At 37.8% G+C, this 24,695-nt stretch overlaps 4 protein-coding genes across 9 annotated transcripts in view; 3 read left to right on the plus strand and 1 right to left on the minus strand.

Annotated features, from left to right (window-relative positions):
- LOC136854206 (solute carrier family 22 member 7-like) overlaps positions 1-5,339 on the plus strand; it is a 38,842-nt gene extending 33,503 nt beyond the window's left edge. For 4 of the 5 annotated variants that reach the window (XM_067130525.1, XM_067130526.1, XM_067130528.1 and 1 more), the window contains exons 5-12: positions 723-826; positions 1,482-1,636; positions 1,901-2,069; positions 2,399-2,546; positions 2,847-3,019; positions 3,594-3,766; positions 4,079-4,263; positions 4,701-5,339. In XM_067130525.1, coding sequence (XP_066986626.1) covers positions 723-826; positions 1,482-1,636; positions 1,901-2,069; positions 2,399-2,546; positions 2,847-3,019; positions 3,594-3,766; positions 4,079-4,263; positions 4,701-4,994 — 1,401 coding nt within the window. In that variant the 3' untranslated portion in view covers positions 4,995-5,339. Of the gene's footprint in view, positions 1-722; positions 827-1,481; positions 1,637-1,900; positions 2,070-2,398; positions 2,547-2,846; positions 3,020-3,593; positions 3,884-4,078; positions 4,264-4,700 lie in introns of all 5 variants that reach the window. The other variant, XR_010857664.1, reaches the window with a different exon arrangement.
- The window catches only part of LOC136854205 (organic cation transporter protein-like), a 61,888-nt gene extending 41,103 nt beyond the window's left edge, over positions 1-20,785 (minus strand). The window contains exon 1 of the mRNA XM_067130522.1: positions 20,613-20,785. Within this exon, the coding sequence (XP_066986623.1) occupies positions 20,613-20,770 (158 nt within the window). The 5' untranslated portion in view covers positions 20,771-20,785. The remainder of the gene's footprint in view (positions 1-20,612) is intronic.
- On the plus strand, positions 12,419-19,809 carry LOC136854208 (organic cation transporter protein-like). The gene is made up of 11 exons (XM_067130532.1): positions 12,419-12,651; positions 13,152-13,290; positions 14,221-14,400; positions 15,252-15,355; positions 16,014-16,168; positions 16,431-16,599; positions 16,928-17,075; positions 17,375-17,547; positions 18,130-18,302; positions 18,616-18,800; positions 19,238-19,809. Exons 3-11 carry the CDS (start codon positions 14,281-14,283, stop codon positions 19,439-19,441), a joined length of 1,431 nt encoding a protein of 476 aa, XP_066986633.1. The 5' UTR covers positions 12,419-12,651; positions 13,152-13,290; positions 14,221-14,280; the 3' UTR covers positions 19,442-19,809.
- Positions 20,786-22,398: 1,613 nt separating the features above from the next.
- Positions 22,399-24,695, plus strand: part of LOC136854207 (organic cation transporter protein-like) — a 16,907-nt gene continuing 14,610 nt past the window's right edge. The window contains exon 1 of one of the 2 annotated variants that reach the window (XM_067130530.1): positions 22,399-22,586. The gene's annotated coding sequence lies outside the window, so the exon portion shown is untranslated. Of the gene's footprint in view, positions 22,587-24,568 lie in introns of those variants that run through there. The other variant, XM_067130529.1, reaches the window with a different exon arrangement.

Here is a 24,695-nt window from a genome sequence, read left to right on the forward strand (position 1 = left end):
GTGTAGATACATATTTCCGCAAAGGGCTGAATTTTTACCTGGATTTCTCAGAGAATCTTTCATGGCATCTTTCTCATTATATACTCGTATATATATATATATATATATATATATATATATATATATATATATATGTGTGTGTGTGTGTGTGTGTGTGTGTGTGTGTGTGTGTGTGTGTGTGTGTGTGTGTGTGTGTGTGAGTGTGTGTGTGTATGTGTATATACGTATGTATATATATATATATATATATATATATATATATATATATATATATATATATAGAGAGAGAGAGAGAGAGAGAGAGAGAGAGAGAGAGAGAGAGATGCACGTGTGTCGAAACTTCTTAGTAATAAATCTCTTCTTTCTTTAGGCGCAATTTTGGAATGTTTCACTACCTCTTGTCACTACTCACTCTTCATGAGCTCGTCTACCACATTTACTCTCCTTCTTTTCATACAGTTATCTCTTTTCCTTCTTGTTCAACTCCTTAAACTTCGATAACTCTTTATTTATTTATTTTGCTCTTCATGCCATCTAATCAGTATTACTGCGTTCCTTGTTTAGCACGCGCAGTTAAAATTCACAGGACTTAGTGGCTCTCCAATTCCCCCGGGAATGAATTTAAGTTCAACACAATTTGAATTCGTTCTAAATCAGTTTACTTCTTTTACTCTTCTACAGGCTATTTTAAAACACTTTTTTTTCATATTTTTCTTGGCCAGTGGGATCTGGTGTGTGAGAGACGCGCTTTGTATTCAACAACTCAATCTGCATCCCAAATTGGAAAATTGTTTGGAGCTCTATCTTGTGGGTATTTGATGGACAGGTAAGTTTTTGTTTCAAATCTCCCAAGTTCACTCATATTTTTCCACCTCTGAGAAGGTTAAATTGCATTAGAAAACTGTCTCAGCTTAAAGAAAAAATATTACATATATTGATTGCACAGTTGAGCATTTGTTGGTCACATTTTTTCATTTAAGACTTTCTATCAGAATTCTAGGTATGCTAACCTAAGCTATTACCTGGTAATACTTCCTGTTTAATCACTTTTCCGCTATCTGTCACCGGTATGCTACTTAACTGTTCCCTACAAATCTGATTGCTGTTATTTAGCAAGTTCAATTCATCATTCTGTCAATAAAATGCAACACTGATCATCCAGTAAGTTTCACATTCATGCAAGGTAAGAATTTACATGCTTTGACCGACTGGCTAATCGACTGAGTTGCAAGAGAAAACTCGTGATGCAAGAATAACGGTCATCCACGTACAAACATCTTTAGCAAAAACTCCTATATTCTTTGGTAAAAAACAGAGAATAGTTCATTTAAACATATTTCTACACACATAAGTATTCTAGTTTAAGTAGAAGCATAGATTACCAATAGAGAATACCCCATGAAGTATCAGTACTGTTTAGAATGATCATGTACAAGCAGTATGTGAGTGACAGGTTTTTCTTCTTATTCCATTACTTTAAGGTTTGGTCGTAGACCCATCATCCTTATCTGCGTGGTGGCGAGTATCCTCACCGCATTGGGAGCTGCCGCCTCTCCCACGCTCTCCATCTATGTTTTGCTGAAAATTTTGATATCCCTTTTCAACTTCGGCCATGGTACAGGTTCCTTCATATATGGTAAGTGTACATGCGCTGATGAAATTAGGTTTATGAAGTCTCTATGAAGGCGTTTAGGTCTAGCCTCTTGTGCAAAATCAAATTGTAAATGCAAGTGATTAAGTCGACGCCCTTTTTTAAAGTTCGTTTTATTTCCATCAGAAACTACAAAATTGTCTTTGCTTAGTCACCTTACAACAGACTGTAGGAGAATGAACAAGCAAGCTTCAAATGCAGTATGTTACTTTCCATAATTGCTGACCACTCTGATGACCTAATTTGCAGTCATGGAAATTTGCTCTCCCAGTCAACGTTCGTCGGTGGGCACCGTCGGAGGTGTTCCTTGGTCACTGGGGTACATGATTGTTCCGGGTATGGCATACCTTATCAGACCTTGGAGATGGCTGCAGGTGGCGTACTCCATCCCGATGTTTTATCTGATATCTTATTACTGGTGAGTTTTGCTGCAAACTTTGCTTGGTGCTCGTTGATAACTGAGAATGATTTTTTTTTAATCTTTTGGAATTATGTTGTTTTGGTAACTATAGTAATTAGCCATAAAAATTAGATTAACTGTGTTTTAAACTATCAAAATCATTATGTAAATTCAAAGTCATAATATAAAATATACCTTGAAGAACTCATTCCTTTAGCTGTGCTCTAGTGAGAAAATCAAGTTAAGTGCATAAAATACTAGCACAGAAAAACTTACCGATATGATGTTGGCCACTAAGTTCGCCTGCTCTGTGTGACACGTAGACTCATATATTATAATAATTTCAGGTTCATACCTGAGTCACCACGCTGGTTGATATCTAATGGTCGTTATGATCAAGCCGTTGAAATATTTTCCCAAGCTGCCAAAACAAATGGACGCTCTTTCCCTCCGGCGGAGGCCATGGTCACATCCTTGAAGAAAATGTCCTCGGTGGTAAGAAGATTCAGAATGTTAATTTTAGCCAAACCCCTATGCTTGTGAGCACTGGCTCTTTCAAATGACCTTTTTCGAAGTAGTGAGCATCCATTCCTAACCCCCAGGATATAATTTACCTTTGTGAAGAGAACTTTAAACAGATTCACAATGAATGTATCTTGGGGTACCTCACCCTTTGCACTGAAATCTTTACAACTGAAGAGATTCTATTGAAATTTCCTAAATAATTTAATACCTGAATAATACCTGTTATTGAGTTGATAACCTTCTAACGATATCACTTAAAATTTCCTCGAGGTTGAGGCCAAGCCAAAACAAAAACTCTCCCGCGCCATCATCGACAATCTAAAACATTTCCTGGTACTGGTGCTGAAGAAAGAATTCAGGATCACCATACTCATCAGCTACTTCTGCTGGTGCGCTGTGTCTATGGTGTATTACGGAGTTTCACTAAACTCAGGAAACTTGAGGTGAGTTTTAGATTGTCACAAAGTGAAGTTAGCCTAGAATTATCTCTTGGTGAGGTGAGTCTTGAATTACCTCTTGCTGAAGTAAGTGCTCCATTATCTGAAGATGTAGTGTGTCTTGGATCAACTGCTGCTAAAGTGAGTCTTGGATTATCTCAAGTTTGATGATCCCAGGATTGTCTCTGCATGAGATGAGTCTTGAATTTATAACTGATGTGAGTTCAGAATTATCTTCAAGTTAGGTGATTCTTGGGTAGTCTCCTGGTAAGATGAGTCGTGGATTATATCCCGCAGAGGATATAATCCAGCTTAAGATTATCTTAAAGGGAGGTGAGTATTAGGCCGATTCCAACGGGACCTTTAAAGCCCTATAATGCTAAAAGTTCTATTCAAAACCCATTAACTACTGCAAAACAGCCAGTAAACTGAAAGAGTAAAATACTATAAGATTCTTTGTTTTCAGAGTTCTTTTGACGCTTAGCCTTTACTTATGTGTATAAAACGTTCATGTGTCATACCAACAGATTTTTACCCCTGAACCTGAATGCCATTTATCTTCATGCTGTCTCCATTCCAGTACTGATCCTTACATGTACGTGTTCTTGGGAGGTCTGGCCGAAATACCTTCTTACTTCATAACGTGGTTCTTAGTGGCACGGATTGGAAGGAGACTTGCTCTGATGCTCTGTTACTCTGTCTGCGGAATCACCATCTGCATTGTGGCCATCCTCTTGGTAACACAAGACTCGGGTGATTATGAATTTGAGCTCAGTTTCAATCTCTGAAACTCTTATCACTAAACATGATCGCAAGCCGCCCTTTGACACAACTGCAAGGTTTCCGTGATAAATACAGCGAGTTCAGAAGGTTGATTTGTCTTAACGACATCTGGAATTTATTTCTCTTTATCATATTGCTTAAAAATGCCCCATTGTTTCCAATATCATATTGATCAATGAAATACCCTATCTGTTCCATTGTGTCACATTGACCTACGAAATTCCCCACGAATTCCAACTTGTGGCAACGTTTTTTTTTTTTTACATTCCCTGTCTCTCCCAGTGTCTTTGGGATTGCTGATGTTCCTGTCATTGACGGGGAAGACAGCTATCACAGCGGCTTTCATCATCGTCTACATCTACACGGCTGAGCTCTTCCCGACCCGGTACCGCTCCTTGGCGGTCGGAGAATCCAGCATGATGGCTCGAGTGGGAAGCATCACCTCACCTTACATCAATGATCTGCTGGCAAGTGTTCTTTGTTCGGAATCCTCTCGTTAGAAATTTATCCGCCGAGGAGGACAGGCATTAAAATTAGCATTTTGAAGTTTACAAATCAACATTTGAAGTATAGTTACCTCCAAGGACTGAGATCTTTACTCACAGTTCCTATCCACCAAGATTAATTTTTATATTTCAGTAACATTTTATTACATCGATGATTCGGCGTCTGTCGTTCATTTAAACAACCTGTCCATGTTTACACTGGTTCATGCAGTGAGATGTCAAACTCACTTGCCGTATACTTAGTTTATCTAGTGTTTCAGTGTCTTGGCAGAAAAAGAATTGCGAGACATGAATATCAAGAAACCCAACGACACCAATACCCTGTCCCTAATACCTTTCGTATAACCAAAACGAATCCAGAGTTTAGAGTCTAATTCTAGTGAAACTTTCATTTCCAGGGCGTCGTCATTACCTGGGGTCCCTCGGCCCTTTTGCAGCCATGTCAGCGGCAGCTGCGGCTTTGTGCATGTTCCTGCCCGAAACAAGAGACTCCATCACGGAAGAGAAGGCGGCGCCTGCAAGAACCGCAGAAGAAGGTCCCAGAGATACGAGACCGCAAACGAAGCAGGACAAAACGAACGAGGCCTTTGAGGCTGACTGATTTTGATTCGCTATTTTTCCTTGTTTATTTATTATTATTATTATTTCTTTTTTTTTTGCTTTTTGTTTTTGTTTCGTACACTTTTATTTAGATAAGTCCGTCTAGATAGTTAACATTTTAAATCCTTTTGTTGTTTTTATTAAGGCCATTTTGTGAGCAATTTTAAAGTAGAAGGGTACCTGTCGGTAACATTTTTTTGCATTCAGATAACTTTTTATGTTTTTATGTTTTTAGATAACTTTTTTGTTTATTAACTTCTTTGTTATTGCTTTGCATGAAAGGACATTAAATAAACAAAACAGTTTAAATCCCTGTGCCTTCTTGTAAATATTACTCTTGAAGAGCAATGTTACATATTCAACTAATGTTTGAGGATTTCTGTTTCCCTTTGCTTCAATAAAGAAATAAAAAATCTTATTTGAGAACATTGCAAAAATGAAGGTATTATTAGCAGGAAGTTCTTATAGCACCAATAATGAATTCATTTATGAAAAAAATGGATTTGTTGTTTCTAAGACCCCTCTGCTGTCACATGTAAGAGCCTATATAGAGCTGAGTCACATAAGTTTATATAACTTTCTAGATAAAAATGCGCATGCGCAGATAACAGTGTGTTGACATTTTACAATGCTCTTAAAAGGGCACCGTGTGTGAATATTAGTTTTGAAAGACACAAACACCAGTACAGAACACGTACACACGTTTACATATATATCTATATATAGACGTGTACGTGTTCTGTATTGGTGTTTTTGTCTTTCAAAACTATATATATATATATATATATATATATATATATATATATATATATATATATATATATATATATATATATATATATATATATATATATATATATATATATATATATATAGAGAGAGAGAGAGAGAGAGAGAGAGAGAGAGAGAGAGAGAGAGTGTGTGTACGTGTCCTGTATTGGTGTTTTTGTCTTTTGCAAGTATACTCACACACGGTGCCCTTTTCTGATTATGCGCGTACTCTCTCTCTCTCTCTCTCTCTCTCTCTCTCTCTCTCTCTCTCTCTCTCTCTCTCTCTCTCTCTCTCTGAAATCAGAAATCAGTTGTCCCCATTAGACTGGATATTTAGGTTTGATACAAGAGTCAATATCCAGTTAGATACTACAGGATTTCCGTCCATCAAGGCACGCAGGTCATGATGCTACTCCGGCTCAGAAACGGAAGCATTTTCTGAGAGACAGTGGGTAACACTGAGGCTTGAGAGCCAGTTGAATTTCGTGGGAGGAATGGTTACTGAATGAACAGGATTTATGACAGAACCTCAGCCCCTGCTTTCGGTTTCTGGTTTTTAAGATGACTCATGGTTGACTGTGCATGATGCTAGGGGTCGTTGCAAGGTTGCAGCAACCTGAGGTCCACCATCAGAGTTGCTCAGACTTCGACTTTCTTTCGTTTTGTCTATCTGTTCCATCCACCTCTTCGAGAAGGAGAGGATTGACTAATTGACTGTAGGTCAATTAATTTCGTACGCACAAACTAAGGAGGAAAGAAGATGGAGTACAAAACTAGAAGAGCAATAACTTTTAAACACATATACATGTTACCGGTTAATACTAATAAAAACAATGTTGTTCATTTTGCGTATAGATTAAAATCTGCTTCGGCCTCTTGCTTTTTGCAGCCCATAATGCTCTGGTTAATAAATTCATTTCTGATCCCTGTCCCAACAGCTTGCATGGCAGAAAGCACTAACTAAAATTTTAGAAAGAAAAAACAAACATTTCTAATAATGAATGTTAAAGAAAAGACATATATGTAAGCAATATTCATTTTGGACATTTTCCAGCATATGTTTAAATTTCAAATCGATCTGCAACGGTGGAAATAAATCCCTAGGTGCCAGTGATGTTTTTCCTTTAAATTTTCGTAAAACCGTGATGATATATCAACTGCAACATTCTTTTCTTGAAATGCGAATGAAAATAATGAAAACGTAGATAAACTTACTCAGATATGATAGAGAACACAAGCAGCACTTTTGACTTGATCGATTTTATTATCTACAAGGTTAAACTTTCTTTCTTCGGCGATCACAGTCAGTTCAAAATGTAAAGAAAAAATGAGGAGGCTCCGTAACTAAACGAACCTACGCACGACAATCAACGACACATTTGATTTAGTGAATTACAAGATAATTTGAGCGAAAAATCCGGCGCTCACTCCGCAGAAATGCGAACTGAAACGAATAAATCTTCCTGAACGAAAGACTTTGCGAATTGCTTTGTAGAAATGACTTCGTCCACTTTGCGCTGTCGTGGGAGACTTTCACTTCCTCGCAAAAAAAAAAAAAAAAAAATGTATAATGGGAAGTCAGGGCGAGCCTTGGTCGAGGTCTACTAGGTGCCAAGAAGCCTTGAATGAAGGTTATTCATTCGCGTGTCCTGATTCAGCACCTGTCGTAGGGTATGAAAGACATAAATAACTTTCGTCAACCATACCACTTTTCGGTTTAGGGCACGGTTGTAGGGTGGGCACTGGGCACCCTCGATGCAAAAATCATTGCTCTGGGGCATCCTGGAGGTCACAGGAAACTTATGTGGGCAGCAAATACGTCTTGTTAGAGTTACCCTGCATTCCCACCCCCACCACCCCCGGCCTCAGCTGCAACCCCTTCCATTCCTTTTACTGTACCTTCGTGCATATTCTACTTCTTCCATGTTAATTGTTTCATAGTGCAACTGCGAGGTTTTCTTCCTGTTACGCCTTTAAAACCTTTTTACTCTCAATTTTCTCTTTCAGCGCCGAAGGACCTCAAGGATCCCAGCCATGACCTTTGGCTTAAATTTCCTATTCTATTCCATCCCTGTATCTTTCCTTCCAGTTATTGTCCTTAAGGTCAACCAGTGTCTGCTTTATTTTTAGTTTTCTGTAAAAGAAAACTATTGTGCCGGCTTTGTCTGTCCGTCCACACTTTTTCTGTCCGCCCTCAGATCTTAAAAACTACTGAAGCTAGAGGGCTGCAAACTGATGTTTTGATCATCCACCCTCCAATCATCAGACATAGCAAATTGCAGCCAACTAGCCTCAGTAGTTTTTATTTTTATTTAAGGTTAAAGTTCGCCATAATCGTGCGTCTGGCCACGATATAGGACAGGCCACCACTGGACCTTGGTTAAAGTTTCATGAGCGGCGGCTTATACGGCATCATCCCGAGACACCGGAAGATACATTTTCGTTGGCCTTGATTATACACTGTACAGAAAACTCGATTGCGCGGAAGACACTTCGGCTCATTTTTTTCTTGTTTATGTTGTCAATAACAGCCAGCGAGGGCTGTTATATTCTTAACTTTATGTCTTTCAAGACTTGCAAGCACGCATTTTACAACGGTATATTTTCAGAGTTAATGACCTTAGTAGTTTGACGACAGTTTTCGAATTTGATCAACCAGTCATAGGCATAAAGGGGAACACTTCTTAGAAACTCACAGTACTTATTTTTTTTTTGTTCATTTGACCTGTTATGGTTAACTAAAGAATAAAACTCATTATTGCGTCTTTCATCGTAGTTAGATAATTAAAAGCTTATTATTATTATTATTATTGCACCAACGAATAAAGCAGAAAGGTTAAGTTGCAAAAATTGCGTCAAACAGATATAGCGTTCTCAAACGTAAGTCCAATTTCATAAACACTCTTGGGCCCCCGTGGCTCACTGATACCCATCGCCTCTAATGACACTGCTTTGTCAAAAGTACTGGTGGTATGTTCTTATCATATCAGATCTCTTCATTTGAAGATCATTGTCTCACATGAATGGAAAAATCCGGATTATTTATCCACTTAAATATACATTCTAAAAAACGAATAAGAACTATGTAAAACACCGCATTTTGCAGATATCTTGTTGTTGTCATTGTAAATTAAGGAGGCCTTATGCCATCACAGGAGCTAAACTCGAAACTACTTTGCATCTTGAGCTACGGAAAGATCATGTCCCCGCCCGGTCTCCCTCCACCCCTCCTCCCACCCTCCTCCATTATTATTATTATTATTATTATTATTAATATTATTCATAAGATGAACCTATTCATAAGAACAAGCCCACAGGGGCCACTGACTTGAAATTCAAGTTTACAAAGAATATCCTGTTCAATAGAAAGAAGTAACAGAAGGTAAAGGAAACATAAAGAAGTGATCTCATTTATTAAAAAGAAAAAATGAGTTAATAAATTAATAAATAGATAACAATGTATTAAAATGCAAGGAGATAGTATTAGGGTAGTAATGCATTGCATCTTCGCTTGAACTTTTGAATTTCCTGTTGCACGACAGCATCAAGCTTTCAAAAACTAGTTATACAGACAAAAAGCTCCTTTATGATTATCGCTGTCAGATCTATTTGTTTTTCATGGTTTTGCTTTCGAACAGGTGGAAGGCGACTTCGTCATCCAATTTCCAAAGGGCGAGGATCAGGTTTCTTCAACTTTCGAAGGCACTGATATTTAAGTGCGTAATAATGCCTTGATTAACTGTCTTTTAACCATCATAATTGATAAAAAACAAAGCAAACATACATAGTCAAAATATCAAATGCCGAATCTTTGGCAGGAAAATGTCAAATGTAACGTACAAAAGAACAATATGACATCAACGTAATAATTATAACAAGGACGGAAACAAAAATTGTTTTCAAATAAGGTTAATTATTTGCTGTTTCCAACGAAATGTCTAGACGCCAGCAGAAATGACTTTTTCACGAGAAATACTGATGAAGGAGGAAGATAAGTAGGGGTAGAGGAACAGATGCAGCCAAGACACTCATTGTCACTTCTAATATATTTAGATTTCAGTCATTTGTTGGATTGATTTGATAGTTTAGTTCACTGCCCCTATGATCCAGTTGTCTGTAGCTGTAATGTTTGCAACGTTCGTTGTAATAATATATATACATATATATATATATATATATATATATATATATATATATATATATATATATATGCGTGTGTATATATTTATATATATGTGTACACAGACACACACACAAACAAATATATATATATATATATATATATATATATATATATATATATATATATATATATATATATATAATCTTCAAGAGTAAAAGAGATTTATATACTATATATATATATATATATATATATATATATATATATATATATATATATATATATATATATATATAGTGAGAGAAAGAGACAGAGAGAGAGAGAGAACATTCACAGAAGTAAAGTGAAATGCTTGTTTGGCCTCCGCATATCGTAGCACGGAGAACAGTATGGTTGCCTTGCAATGTAACTCATGTAAAAATGCGGCCGATGAGAGACGGAGGAAGTCGGGCAAAACGGACAACAAAAAATGCGCGAGTAAATAATGGCTCTTAGCGGCTGAAGCCAAAGGGGTGAATTTGGATTTGTTCTTCCCAAAACACTGTTTTCATACGCAAATCCTAGTCGTGTAAGGAATAAAGAAACAACCTTCAACGAAGGAAAACGCACCAGCGACGAAGTAACAGAGAAAAGCAGATCTGAGTGAAACATGATGAAGAGAATGCGAAAGACGAAAATAGATCAGAGAAATCTACGTATTTATATAGAGAGAGACCTTGCCTTACCTTACAGACCTTACAGTTCGTTCGGGTTGCCCCACGTCCCTCATTGTGAGGCACCTCTGATGTCTACCAGAGAGAGAGAGAGAGAGGAAATCATAAAACACACAGATGACTTGACAATGTACATCACACAGGATGTAGGTAATTTACTTCTTTCCTTTTTCTAAAAAGAGTAACTGGTGTGTAAATACATGTCTGTACATATCTAGTATGGTGACAGATCTGTACAATTGGCCAAGTGTCATTTGTAGCCGTTCATAGCATTTGCTACTAATTTCTAGATCTCCGATGATGCAACGAATACAACAAATTCCATCGTCCATATTCGCTAATGGTCCCTTGGCTTCGAATTTCAGTCGTTTAGTAAGGTTTTTTTTATCCCTTTTACTTTGAAAACTAGGAAACATTCTTCCTTAGCTTAACTGGTTCTGACCACATAAGAGAACTATTCCGTTTTTATCTTTAACGAAAACTCGTTCAGCCAGCTCTCTATTTTCCTGTTTTTTTATTTTTATTTTTTTTTATACCACATAGCACAAGTCAAGTTTTGGCATTCCTCATCGCCCTCGGCTATTTTCAGTTTCATTCGGCTTTCACTATGTACACTGCTTTCCCATACACGCAAGGTCTAGAGAGTATCTGTACTCTCTAGACCTTGCATACACGTTGCTCTCTTCCTCCGTTAGGTAACAAGTAAACCTTAATAATCATCCTACAACTGGTAAAATAACTATTGTTATTGTTTCGTTTAATTAAAAAAAAAAAGAGAGAGGTTGCTTTTCGTGAAATATCACCATCCTAGCAACACGAAGCCTTAAACGATCTGTTATGTTATCGACGTTTTGCTCTAAGAACTATTGTCAACAGGAAGCAAAGTTTCTTTATAATGAAAAACCATTGAACAGTGAACTAACAACAATACAGATAAAGCACTACTCCCCCCCCAAAACAACATACAATAGAAACATGAAGAAACTCCTAGTAAACATTCACGAAAGCTTCTGAGGAAGATATCGAGAGAACATGCTGGACCAACTTCCCCCGCCCTTGACCTTACAAGTAGCCAACCCCTGTTGCTGTTCCCAAGTTGTCCAGTGAAAGTTTGCAGGCTGTAACGGGGAAGGCTAGAAGAAACTGCTGCCGCCATTTCAAAGTTGTTTGTGAGCCAGTGCAGTTAGGAAGGTGTACCTTCGCATATCTCCAAAGCTTTAGATAAGGAGCGAAAACTCAAAAGTGTATTTTCAGGCAAAGAGATAATCCTGTGAGTTAAAGGGAACCAAATTAGCACTGCGCTATTGAAGGGTAAGTCTACACTCAACTGTGAATAGTACAGAGACAGGTGATGATGCAACAAGGGTTTTATTATGCGGGAAATGAAGCCAATCGGGACCGAGAGGGCAAAGAACAGTGCCATGATGAATACCGTGTTTAGTGTAAAACGTATGTGACAGCGATCTCTTGACGCGTTGTATTTAATTTATGTGTGTTTCGTCAGTCAAAGATTTCGAATAATCTGATTCGGGAACAATTTGTCTTAACTTGCCACTGCCGGCCGTTTACCAATCCTCTTTTGAACCATCTGTTTGTAAAGGATGACCTGACTACCACATTAACCGTGTAGTGCGTTTGTCGCACACAGCCATATTATGAATGAATTTATCACATCACCGTGATTCACATACAAGCATTAAGCTACAAATGTCCTTCATAGCTTAATGCTTGTATATGAATCACGGTGATGTGATAAAATTCATTTATATGTATGCAATATGCGAGTTTGCATTCTGTAATAGTTCTAATCTTTGAGTATTTGCAAGCAATGACACGTGTCTTTGTGAGTGTTTATATCTGCTGTTTTCAAATTACCTTCTCAACATTATTTATCTATACATTTGGACACAGGCTAAACCATGGGAGAGACTCAGCCTTCAGAGAGTAACAGCGAAAAGGGAAAGGAGGAGAAGAAGAGTGCTCTTCAAGATTTGATCTACGTAAGCAAAAATGGAAAACCAGAAGACTTCAAGCTGGACGAAGATGGCGGCGTTTCTGGAATCTCGTCCTTTGAGGATGTCCTGGAAATGATTGACACCACAGGTCGATGGAACTTGACTACGTTAATCGTCCGTTGCATGGGTAATTCGAGTACTTCTTTTCGGGATTTCTATTTATTTATTAATTTTTTTTTTGTAAGGAGGAGGGCTGGGTGGCGCCATACTTTTGAAAGCCATTTGAAATACGTGGCTCATAAGGTCGGAGTAGGTTGTTTTCATATTTCAAAGCGAGGGCAGGTTATTGCCTTAGCATTTCTGACCTACTGTTCACAGTCCTTTGTGTGTGCTTATACATATTTTTCTGTTTTCTCCATTTATTCGTTAATCTCTCTAATTTCCCTTTTAACGCGTATTATATTCTCTGAAAGCTTGTTTTGCCCATCAACCACCTTTGATACTTTTCCATAAGCATGTTTACACAAATAATAATAATAATAATAATAATAATAATAATAATAATAATAATAATAATAATAATAATAATGAGAACGTTTTTATTTACATCTCTCTAATATAAGGAGTGTTTACGTTTACTTAAACATGCAACTAAGAACAAATCTCTCGCTCCAATCACCTGGACAGCTTTAACCGTAATGCCCTCTCAGACCATCACCTACCAGTTCCTGGGCAGCACTCCAGAACACTGGTGCCACGTCGAGGAACTCACAGCAGCTAACTGGACACAGGAGCAGATCCTCGACTTCGCCATTCCTAGTTCCAGGTCAGTGCTTGTTCCAGCATTTGGCAGTAGATATCTATGCTCGATTTTTATACATTTCACTTCCCCCCGTAGGGGGTTAATGCCTCCAGTGGCCCCTCATGCGGTGGACTGCAGTCATTACTTACGGTTCTTTACAGAGTCCATCCGGCCCCTAGCTGCGACCACTTTCATTCCTTTTACTCTACCTCCGTTCATATTCCCGTTCTTATATCTATCCTTCTTTCCACGCTCTCCTATCAGTTGTTTTCCTCCTGTCACGCCTCTCAAACCTTTCTACTCTCAATTTCCCTTTCAGCGCTGAATTACCTCATAGGTCCCACCTCTTGGCCTTTGGCCTAAATTCTATCTACTATTCCTTTCCTAAACATTCCGCTTCTGGAATGTCGAGTTTTCTGGTGTTTCTTGGACTTAACCCAAGACTTTTCGTGAACAGGTCGTGTCTGTACTTATGGGATGATGCCTGTGTCTGGGAGCAAACTCACTTTTGCTGGAAGGGTTTCTTCTGGGTAGCCATGGGTAGCCATGCTTGTCCAAGTGTCGACTGGAAACTGGAAAACTGAAAGCTTTTACACGTGAAAATGTGATTGCATCTGTTTGTATGTATGTATGATATATATATATATATATATATATATATATATATATATATATATATAAACAAAATATGTTTCTATTATACTATATAATTAATAAACAAAATATCAGTTTCATATACATTAGTACTAAGCATAGATGGGTATATATCTTTTCATATATATATACTATATATATATATATATATATATATATATATATATATATATATATATATATATATATATATATATATATAAAACACATATATATATGTGTATGTGTGTGTATAGTATGTGTGCATCACTTTAATAATAACTATAATGAGCAACAGATGTTCTTTTCTTTTTGTTGCAGCAATGATACCAACGAGAAAAAAACAAATTCTTCAATTACGATTATGCCAAAGCGGTGGAGATGGGCTGCGAGACCGCCATGGAAAACCGGGATTCGATCTCCATCGGGGACGGAAGCCCCATTTACTGTCAGTCTCGAGACTTCAACGTCAGCCATTACAGCCTGACGCTCGTCGCCGAGGTAAGTGTAGATTTATATATTTCCGCAAAAGGCTGAATTTTGATCTAGTTTTCTCTGAGAACCTTTCATGGCATCTTTCTCATTATTTATTGCGAATATATTACAGAGAAATAAGCTGTTTTCATCACGTTTTATCAGCTCTTCTCATAATATATATATATATATATATATATATATATATATATATATATATATATATATATATATATATATGTGTGTGTGTGTGTGTGTGTGTGTGTGTGTGTGTGTGTGTGTGTGTGTGTGTGTGCTGTGTGTGTGTGTGTATGTGTATATATATATATATATATATATATATATATATATATATATATATATATATATATATATATATATATATATATATATATATATATATATATATATATATATATAGAGAGAGAGAGAGAGAGAGAGAGAGAGAGAGAGAGAGAGAGAGAGATAGATATGCACGTGTGTCGAAACTCCTGAGTAATAAATTTCTTCTTTCTTTAGGCGCAGTTTTGGAATTTTTTACTACCTCTTGTCACTACTCACTCTTCATGAGCTCGTCTACCACATTTACTCTCTTTCTTTTCATACAGTTATCTCTTTTCCTTCTTGTTCAACTCCTTAAACTTCGATAACTCTTTATTTATTTATTTTGTTCTTCGTGCCATCTAATCAGTATTACTGCGTTCCTTGTTTAGCAAGCGCAGTTAAAATTCATAGGACTTAGTGGCTCTCCAATTCTCCCGGGATTGAATTTGTTAAGTTCAACACATAATTTGAATTCGTTCTAAAACACTGTTTACTTCTTTTACTCTTCTACAGACTATTTTAAAACACTTTTTTTTCATATTTTTCTTGGCCAGTGGGATCTGGTGTGTGAGAGACGCGCTTTGTATTCAACAACTCAATCTGCATCCCAAATTGGAATCCTGTGTGGAGCTCTGTCTTGGGGGTATTTGATGGACAGGTAAGTGTTTGTTTCAAATCTCCCAAGTTCACTCATATTTTTCCTCCTCTGAGAAGGTTAAATTCCATTAGAAAACTGTCTCAGGTTAAAGAAAAAATATTACATATATTGATTGCACAGTTGAGCACTTGTTTTGAGGTCACATTTTTCATTTAAAACTTTCTATCAGAATTCTAGGTATACTAACCTAAACTATTACCTGGTACTACTTCCTGTTTAATCACTTTTCCACTATCTGTCACCGGTACGCTACTTAGCTGTTCCCTACAAATCTGATTGCTGTTATTTAGCATGTTCAATTCATCATCCTGTCAATAAAATGCAACACTGATCATCCAGTAAGTTTCACATTCATGCCAGGTAAGAATTTACATGCTTTGACCGACTGGCTAATCGACTGAGTTGCAAGAGAAAACTCGTGATGCAAGAATAACGGTCATCCACGTACAAACATCTTTAGCAAAAAGTCTTATATTCTTTCGTAAAAAATAGAGAATAATTCATTTAAACATATTTCTACACACATGAGTATTCTGGTTTAAGTAGAAGCATAGATTACCAGTAGGGAATACCCCATGAAGTATCAGTACTGTTTAGAATGATCATGTACAAGCAGTATGTGAGTGACAGGCATTTCTTCTTATTCCATTACTTTAAGGTTTGGTCGTAGACCCATCATCCTTATCTGCGTGGTGGCGAGTATCCTCACCGCATTGGGAGCTGCCGCCTCTCCCACGCTTTCCATCTATGTTTTGCTGAAAATTTTAATATCCTTCTTCAACGTCGGCCATGGTACAGGTTCCTTCATAACTGGTAAGCGTACATGCGCTGATGAAATTAGGTTTATGAAGTCTGCCTGTGAAGGCGTTTAGGTCTAGCCTCTTGTGCAAAATCAAATTGTAAATGCAAGTGATTAAGTCGGCGCCCTTTTTCGTTCATTTTATTTCCATCAGAAACTACAAAATTGTCTTTGCTTAGTACCTTACAACAGACTGTAGGAGAATGAACAAGCAAGCTTCAAACGCAGTATGTCACTTTCCATAATTGCTGACCACCCTGATGACCTGATTTGCAGTCATGGAAATTTGCTCTCCCAGTCAACGTTCGTCGGTGGGCAGCGTCGGAGGTGTTCCTTGGTCACTGGGGTATATGATTGTTCCGGGTATCGCATACCTCATCAGACCTTGGAGATGGCTGCAGGTGGCGTACTCCATCCCGATGTTTTATCTGATATCTTATTACTGGTGAGTTTTGCTGCAAACTTTGCTTGGTGCTCGTTGATAACTGAGAATGATTTTTTTTTATCTTTTGGAATTATGTTGTTTTGGTAACTATAGTAATTAGCCATAAAAATTAGATTAACTATGTTTTAAACTATCAAAATCATTATGTAAATTCAAAGTCATAATATAAAATATACCTTTAAAAACTCATTCCTTTAGCTGTGCTCGAGTGAGAAAATCAAGTTAAGTGCATAAAATACTAGCACAGAAAAACTTACCGATATGATGTTGGCCACTAAGTTCGCCTGCTCTATGTGACACGTAGACTCATATATTATAATAATTTCAGGTTCATGCCTGAGTCACCACGCTGGTTGATATCTAATGGTCGTTATGATCAAGCCGTTGAAATATTTTCCCAAGCTGCCAAAACAAATGGACGCTCTTTCCCCCCGGCGGAGGCCATGGTCACATCTTTGAAGAAAATGTCCTCGGTGGTAAGAAGATTCAGAATGTTAATTTTAGCCAAATCCCTATGCTTGTGAGCACTGGCTCTTTCAAATGACCTTTTCGAAGTAGTGAGCATCCATTCCTAACCCCTAGGATATAATTTACCTTTGTGGAGAGAACTTTAAACGGATTCTCAATGAATGTATCTTGGGGTACCTCACCCTTTGCACTGAAATCTTTACAATTGATGAGATTCTATTGAAATTTCCTAACTAATTTAATACCTGAATAATACCTGTTATTGAGTTGATAACCTTCTAACGATATCACTTAAAATTTCCTCGAGGTTGAGGCCAAGCCAAAACAAAAACTCTCCCGCGCCATCATCGACAATCTGAAATATTTCCTGGTACTGGTGCTGAAGAAAGAATTCAGGATCACCATACTCATCAGCTACTTCTGCTGGTGCGCTGTGTCTATGGTGTATTACGGAGTTTCACTAAACTCAGGAAACTTGAGGTGAGTTTTAGATTGTCACAAAGTGAAGTTAGCCTAGAATTATCTCTTGCTGAGGTGAGTCTTGAATTACCTCTTGCTGAAGTAAGTGCTCCATTATCTGAAGATGTAGTGTGTCTTGGATCAACTGCTGCTAAAGTGAGTCTTGGATTATCTCAAGTTTGATGATCCCAGGATTGTCTCTGCATGAGATGAGTCTTGAATTTATAACTGATGTAAGTTCAGAATTATCTTCAGGTTAGGTGATTCTTGGGTAGTCTCCTGGTAAGATGAGTCGTGGATTATATCCCGCAGAGGTGAATCCACCACTATCTCCAGCTTAAGATTACCTTAAAGGGAGGTGAGTATTAGGCCGATTCCAACGGGACCTTTAAAGCCCTATAATGCTAAAAGTTCTATTCAAAACCCATTAACTACTGCAAAACAGCCAGTAAACTGAGAGTAAAATACTATAAGATTCTTTGTTTTCAGAGTTCTTTTGATGCTTAGCCTTTACTTATGTTTATAAAACGTTCATGTGCATTACCAACAGATTTTTACCCCTGAACCTGAATGCCATTTATCTTCATGCTGTCTCCGTTCCAGTACTGATCCTTACATGTACGTGTTCTTGGGAGGTCTGGTCGAAATACCTTCTCACTTCATAACGTGGTTCTTAGTGGCACGGATTGGAAGGAGACTTGCTCTGATGCTCTGTTACTCTGTCTGCGGAATCACCATCTGCATTGTGGCCATCCTCTTGGTAACACAAGACTCGGGTGATTATGAATTTGAGCTCAGTTTCAATCTCTTAAACTCTTATCACTAAACATGATCGCAAGCCGCCCTTTGACACAACTGCAAGGTTTCCGTGATAAATACAGCGAGTTCAGATGGTTGATTTGTCTTAACGACATCTGGAATTTATTTCTCTTTATCATATTGCTTAAAAATGCCCCATTGTTTCCAATATCATATTGATCAATGAAATACTCTGTCTGTTCCATTGTGTCACATTGACCTACGAAATTCCCCATGAATTCCAAATTGTGGCAACTTTTTTTTTTTTTTTACATTCCCTGTCTCTCCCAGTGTCTTCGGGAGTGCTGATGTTCCTGTCATTGACTGGGAAGATAGCCATCACAGCGGCTTTCATCATTGTCTACATCTACACGGCTGAGCTCTTCCCGACCCGGTACCGCTCCTTGGCGGTCGGAGAATCCAGCATGATGGCTCGAGTGGGAAGCATCACCTCGCCTTACATCAATGATCTGCTGGCAAGTGTTCTTTGTTCGGAATCCTCTCGTTAGAAATTTATCCGCCGAGAAAGACAGCCGTTAAAATTAGCATTTTGAAGTTTACAAATCAGCATTTGAAGTATAGTTACCTCCAAGGACTGAGATCTTTACTCACAGTTTCTATCCACCAAGATTAATTTTTATATTTCAGTAACATTTTATTACATCGATGATTCGGCGTCTGTCGTTCATTTAAACAACCTGTCCATGTTTACACTGGTTCATGCGGTGAGATGTCAAACTCACTTGCCGTATACTTAGTTTATCTAGTGTTTCAGTGTCTTGGCAGAAAAAGAATTGCGAGACATGAATATCAAGAAACCCAACGACACCAATACCCTGTCCCTAATACCTTTCGTATAACCAAAACGAATCCAGAGTTTAGAGTCTAATTCTAGTGAAACTTTCATTTCCAGGGCGTCGTCATTACCTGGGGTCCCTCGGCCCTTTTTGCAGCCATGTCAGCGGCAGCTGCGGCTTTGTGCGTGTTCCTGCCCGAAACAAGAGACTCCATCACGGAAGAGAAGGCGGCGCCTGCAAGAACCGCAGAAGAAGGTCCCGCAGATACGAGACCGCAAACGAAGCAGGACAAAACGAACGAGGCCTTTGAGGCTGACTGATTTTGATTCGCTATTTTTCCTTGTTTATTTATTATTATTATTATTTCTTTTTTTTTTTGCTTTTTGTTTTTGTTTCGTACACTTTTATTTAGATAAGTCCGTCTAGATAGTTAACATTTTAAATTCCTTTTGTTGATTTTATTAAGGCCATTTTGTGAGCAATTTTAGAGTAGAAGGGTACCTGTCGGTAGCATTTTTTTGCATTCAGATAACTTTTTTATGTTTTTATGTTTTTAGATAACTTTTTGTTTATTGACTTCTTTGTTATTGCTTTGCATGAAAGGACATTAAATAAACAAAACAGTTTAAATCCTGTGCCTTCTTGTAAATATTACTCTTGAAGAGCAATGTTACATATTCAACTAATGTTTGAGGATTTCTGTTTCCCTTTGCTTCAATAAAGAAATAAAAAATCTTATTTGAGAACATCGCAAAAATGAAGGTATTATTAGCAGGAAGTTCTTATAGCACCAATAATGAATTAATTTATGAAAAAAAAATGGATTTGTTGTTTCTAAGACCCTCTCTGCTGTCACATGTACACCCGAGCCTATATAGAGCTGAGTCACATAAGTTTATATAACTTTCTAGATAAAAATGTGCATGCGCAGATAACAGTGTGTTGACATTTTACAATTCACCCTACATACGAGTGGTAAGGGATGCATATTGAGTATAAAAGTGTGTGTGTGCATGGGTGTGTTTCTGTGCTTTCTGACATTTTCTTGCAGGTCAAAACCAGTTTTAGTCAGCGGTCGCATCCCGTACACTCTGAGAACCAATTTTCAGAGAAATAAACTGCTGGAAATTAAGTACACAGTCATGAACGAATAAAGGTAACAGAAAAGACCAGGATGTCCTGGGGCTTTTGAAAATGGGTATGTGACCGTCTGCTAGTTAGTCTTTTAACCTTTACTTTTTGTATCATGCTGTACTTCTAAATGTTTTCAGTTACATTTATCTGTTTATTTATTTTTTCACTGAATGATTGACTGATTGAGTAATTAATTTATAATTTGTCTATTTATTTACTTATTTATTTATTTAATTGTTCTTTTTCACGTATGGCCATTCTGGTATTTGAAGATTCGTCTAGCAAGGCAATAATAATAATAATAATAATAATAATAATAATAATAATAATAATAATAATAATAGTAACAAAACTTACCTGAGGTAGCTCTCCTTGAATGAAATGTTACCCAAGTTCCGGAACCTGAAAGAGAAAGGCTGACCACCAGCTACAGGTACTGTAAGCTTGTCTCTCCGCCACTGTTCACCAAGCCACACTGAGTGCCAAGAGCCATACACAGAGTGCACGAAAGACATTCTCTCTTCATCGCCTTCCTGTTCTCCAGGGGGGGAGGGGAGGGGACGTGTGTATTGTGGGACTGCATTGGCTACGTGGCATCGTCTATGCTTTGAAAAGAAATCAGAAAAGAATGAAGGTTTGACAAGATAATGACAGCGCTATAAAAATGACTTCACTTTGGTCTTGCACCATTGGCTGTAGCCTGAGGCCTTTTTGCCAAATGTGCAGATGCTAAGCTAATTATTGACCTTTCTTGTACAGAAGACCTAGTTCTCCTTTTGGCCACACAATACGTCTCTCCTTTCTGGTCTGCTATCAACACCTGTAGTCGGGGATTAATCGATACTTCAGTTTATGGAGATAATTAGAATCGACTATATAAGCGAAAAATTTATCAGGAAATGTAACTGCTTACGAAAATTATCTCCGACAGGCTCACAAAAAACATCTGGATGATGTTAACAGAAAAAATGTTTAACTTGATTACTAAATGAACACCCCTTCTATCTAATGCTTTAAAAGGGCACCGTGTGTGAATATAGTTTTGAAAGACACAAACACCAATACAGAACACGTACACATTATATATATATATATATATATATATATATATATATATATATATATATATATATATATATATATATATATATATATATATATATATATATATATATATATATATATATATATATATATATGTAGACGTGTGTACGTGTTCTCTATTGGTGTTTTTGTCTTCTTTTACAACTATACTCACACACGGTGCCCCCTTTTCGTGTACTCTCTCTCTCTCTCTCTCTCTCTCTCTCTCTCTCTCTCTCTCTCTCTCTCTCTCTCTCTCTCTCTCTCTGAAATCAGAAATCAGTTGTCTCCATTAGACTGGATATTTAGGTTTGATACAAGAGTCAATATCCAGTTAGATACTACAGGATTTCCTTCCATTAAGGCACGCAGGTCATGATGCTACTCCGGCTCAGAAACGGAAGCATTTTCTGAGAGACAGTGGGTAACACTGAGGCTTCAGACCAAGTTGAATTTCGTGTTAGGAATGGTTACTGAATGAACAGGATTTATGACTGAACTTCAGCACCTGCTTTCGGTTTCTGGTTTTTAAGATGACTCATGGTTGAATGTGCATGATGCTAGGGGTCGTTGCAAGGTTGCAGCAACCTGAGGTCCACCATCAGAGTTGCTCAGACTTCGACTTTCTTTCGTTTTGTCTATCTGTTCCATCCACCTCTTCGAGAAGGAGAGGATTGACTAATTGACTGTAGGTCAATTCATTTCGTACGCACAAACTAAGGAGGAAAAGAGATAGAGTACAAAACTAGAAGAGCAATAACTTTTAAACACATGTACATATTACCGGTTAATACTAATAAAAACAATGTTGTTCATTTTGCGTATAGATTAAAATCTGCTTCGGCCTCTTGCTTTTTGCGGCCCATAGTACTCTGGTTAATAATTCCAAAAAGCTGTCGAGTTCATTATAATTAATCCCAGTTGATAACTAGGGTATTGAGTATTTAGTCATTACAGAAATTTCGAAGAATGTGTGTGTGAGTGCATGTGTTGTTGAGACAGATAGCAGATAGTCCACTGTCCCAGGTTAACTATTTGAGGGTTGGTTTAACCATTTCTCGGACAGTATGTCTTGAACGGTGAAAGTGAAAGGACGCGCTCAGAAGCTGGGACAGGTGCCGTAAGAAAGGGGAGGCAAAATATTCTTTTTCAGGTTTTATTTTCCTTCGTAAAAATAGAACGAGGGTTAAACACCAATGGTTAAAGAAGTGCCAAAGAGTGTGTACTTTTTTTACGTTTATGCTACAGGTAAGTGTAACTTTTTACCTAGAATTTTTAATTGTCTTTTCTTAACTAGATAATGTTTAGAGGCCTTTTGCCTTATTCTTCGTTGTCCACCTTGCCTATTTCTATATGGGGTCAACCTTCTCCACCTCTCTCTGTCCAGTGTATCCTGACTTCCTAAACTTTTCTTCCGTCATTCTCTAATTCATCCTTCCCTCTGAATTTCGGTCTTCCCCTTCTTCTCTTCCCTCCAACTCTATGCTCATAACCCTTTTATACACATGATCTTCTCTCCGCGTAACATAACCAAACCACTGTAGCCTTCTTTCCTGGGCCTTCTTCGACGTTTCCCTGACCGTAAATGTTCCTCTAATAAATTCATTTCTGATCCTATCTCTTCTCGCGACTCCACACATCCATTTCATATTATATTGATCTGTAATATACCAGTGATATACTTGCATAATGGCGAAATGATAACTGACTGAAATAACGATAATCCTCATCGTGTGTTGGAAAAGAAACAGGTAAATAAAAAGAGAGTGGGACCCAATAATAAAATAGCATGCCTCAGTGTTAAGACACATTAGAGCTTCTTGAAGGAAAGGTTCCTATTTAAAGTGTGAGAGTAACGTGTGTTCGTACGTCAACTGGAACAGGAAATAGAGTCAAGAATTAGAATTCAAAGACAAGAAGTTGATTAGCATACACCTCCAGCATCATGTAAACCTCACCTGTCTTTACCACCACGTAACACCTGTGTAATCTGCGCGCAGTAACCCCTCACATGTTTACTCCGTCACCTAACATTCATGTGTCTGCACTATCGCGCAAACCAAACTTGTGTACCCACCTCGTAACGATCACCTGCCCGCTCAGCCTCTTATCACTCACCTGTCTACTCCAGAAACACTCCCCTGTCTATTCCGGCATTTCAAAGAGGGCAAGCATTGATCAGCCAGATATGCTAAACCGTGATTCTACGAGTAATTGTAGTTATTCAAGAAGCTGGAACATGAAAAAGAGTAATTGGTGTGCAAATACATGTCTGTACATATCTAGTATGGTGACAGATCTGTACAATTGGCCAAGTGTCATTTGTAGCCGTTCATAGCATTTGCAATTAATTTGTAGATCTCCGATGATGCAACGAATACGACAAATTCCATCGTCCGTATTCACTAATTGTCCCATGGCTTCGAATTTCAGTCGTTTAATAAGGTTTTTTTTATCCCTTTTACTTTGAAAACTAGGAAACATTCTTCCTTAGCTTAACTGGTTCTGACCACATAAGAGAACCAATCCTAATCATTTTTATCTTTAACGAAAACTCGTTCACCCAGCTCTCTATTTTCCTGTTTTTTTTATACCACATAGCACAAGTCAAGTTTTAGCATTCCTCATCGCCCTCGGCTATTTTCAGTTTCATTCGGCTTTCACTATGTACCAGTGCTTTCCCATACACGCAAGGTCTGGAGAGTATCTGTACTCTCTAGACCTTGCATACACGTTGCTCTCTTCCTCCGTTAGGTAACGAGTAAACCTTAATAATCATCATCCTACAACTGGTAAAATAACTGTTGTTATTGTTTCGTTTAATTAAAAAAAAAAAGAGAGGTTGCTTTTCGTGAAACATCACCACCCTAGCAACACGAAGCCTTGAACGATCTGTTATGTCATCGACGTTTTGCTCTAAGAACTATTGTCAACAGGAAGCAAAGTTTCTTTATAATGAAAAACCATTGAACAGTGAACTAACAATATATGTAAAGCACTACTCCCCACCACAACACAAAAAAGAAACATGAAGAAACTCCTAGTAAACATTCACGAAAGCTTCTGAGGAAGATATCGAGAGAACATGCTGGACCCACTTCCCCCCCCCCCCGCCTTGACCTTACAAGTAGCCAACCCCTGTTGCAGTTCCCAAGTTGTCCAGTGAAAGTTTGCAGGCTGTAACGGGGAAGGCTAGAAGAAACTGCTGCCGCCATTTCAGAGTTGTTTGTGAACCGGTGCAGTTAGGAAGGTGCACCTTCGCATTTCTCCAAAGCTTTAGATAAGGAGCGAAAACTCAAAAGTGTATTTTCAGGCAAAGAGATAATCCTGTGAGTTAAAGGGAACCATATTAGCACT

This window comes from Macrobrachium rosenbergii, chromosome 28 (assembly GCF_040412425.1).
Source record: "Macrobrachium rosenbergii isolate ZJJX-2024 chromosome 28, ASM4041242v1, whole genome shotgun sequence".
NCBI classification, from domain to species: domain Eukaryota; kingdom Metazoa; phylum Arthropoda; class Malacostraca; order Decapoda; family Palaemonidae; genus Macrobrachium; species Macrobrachium rosenbergii.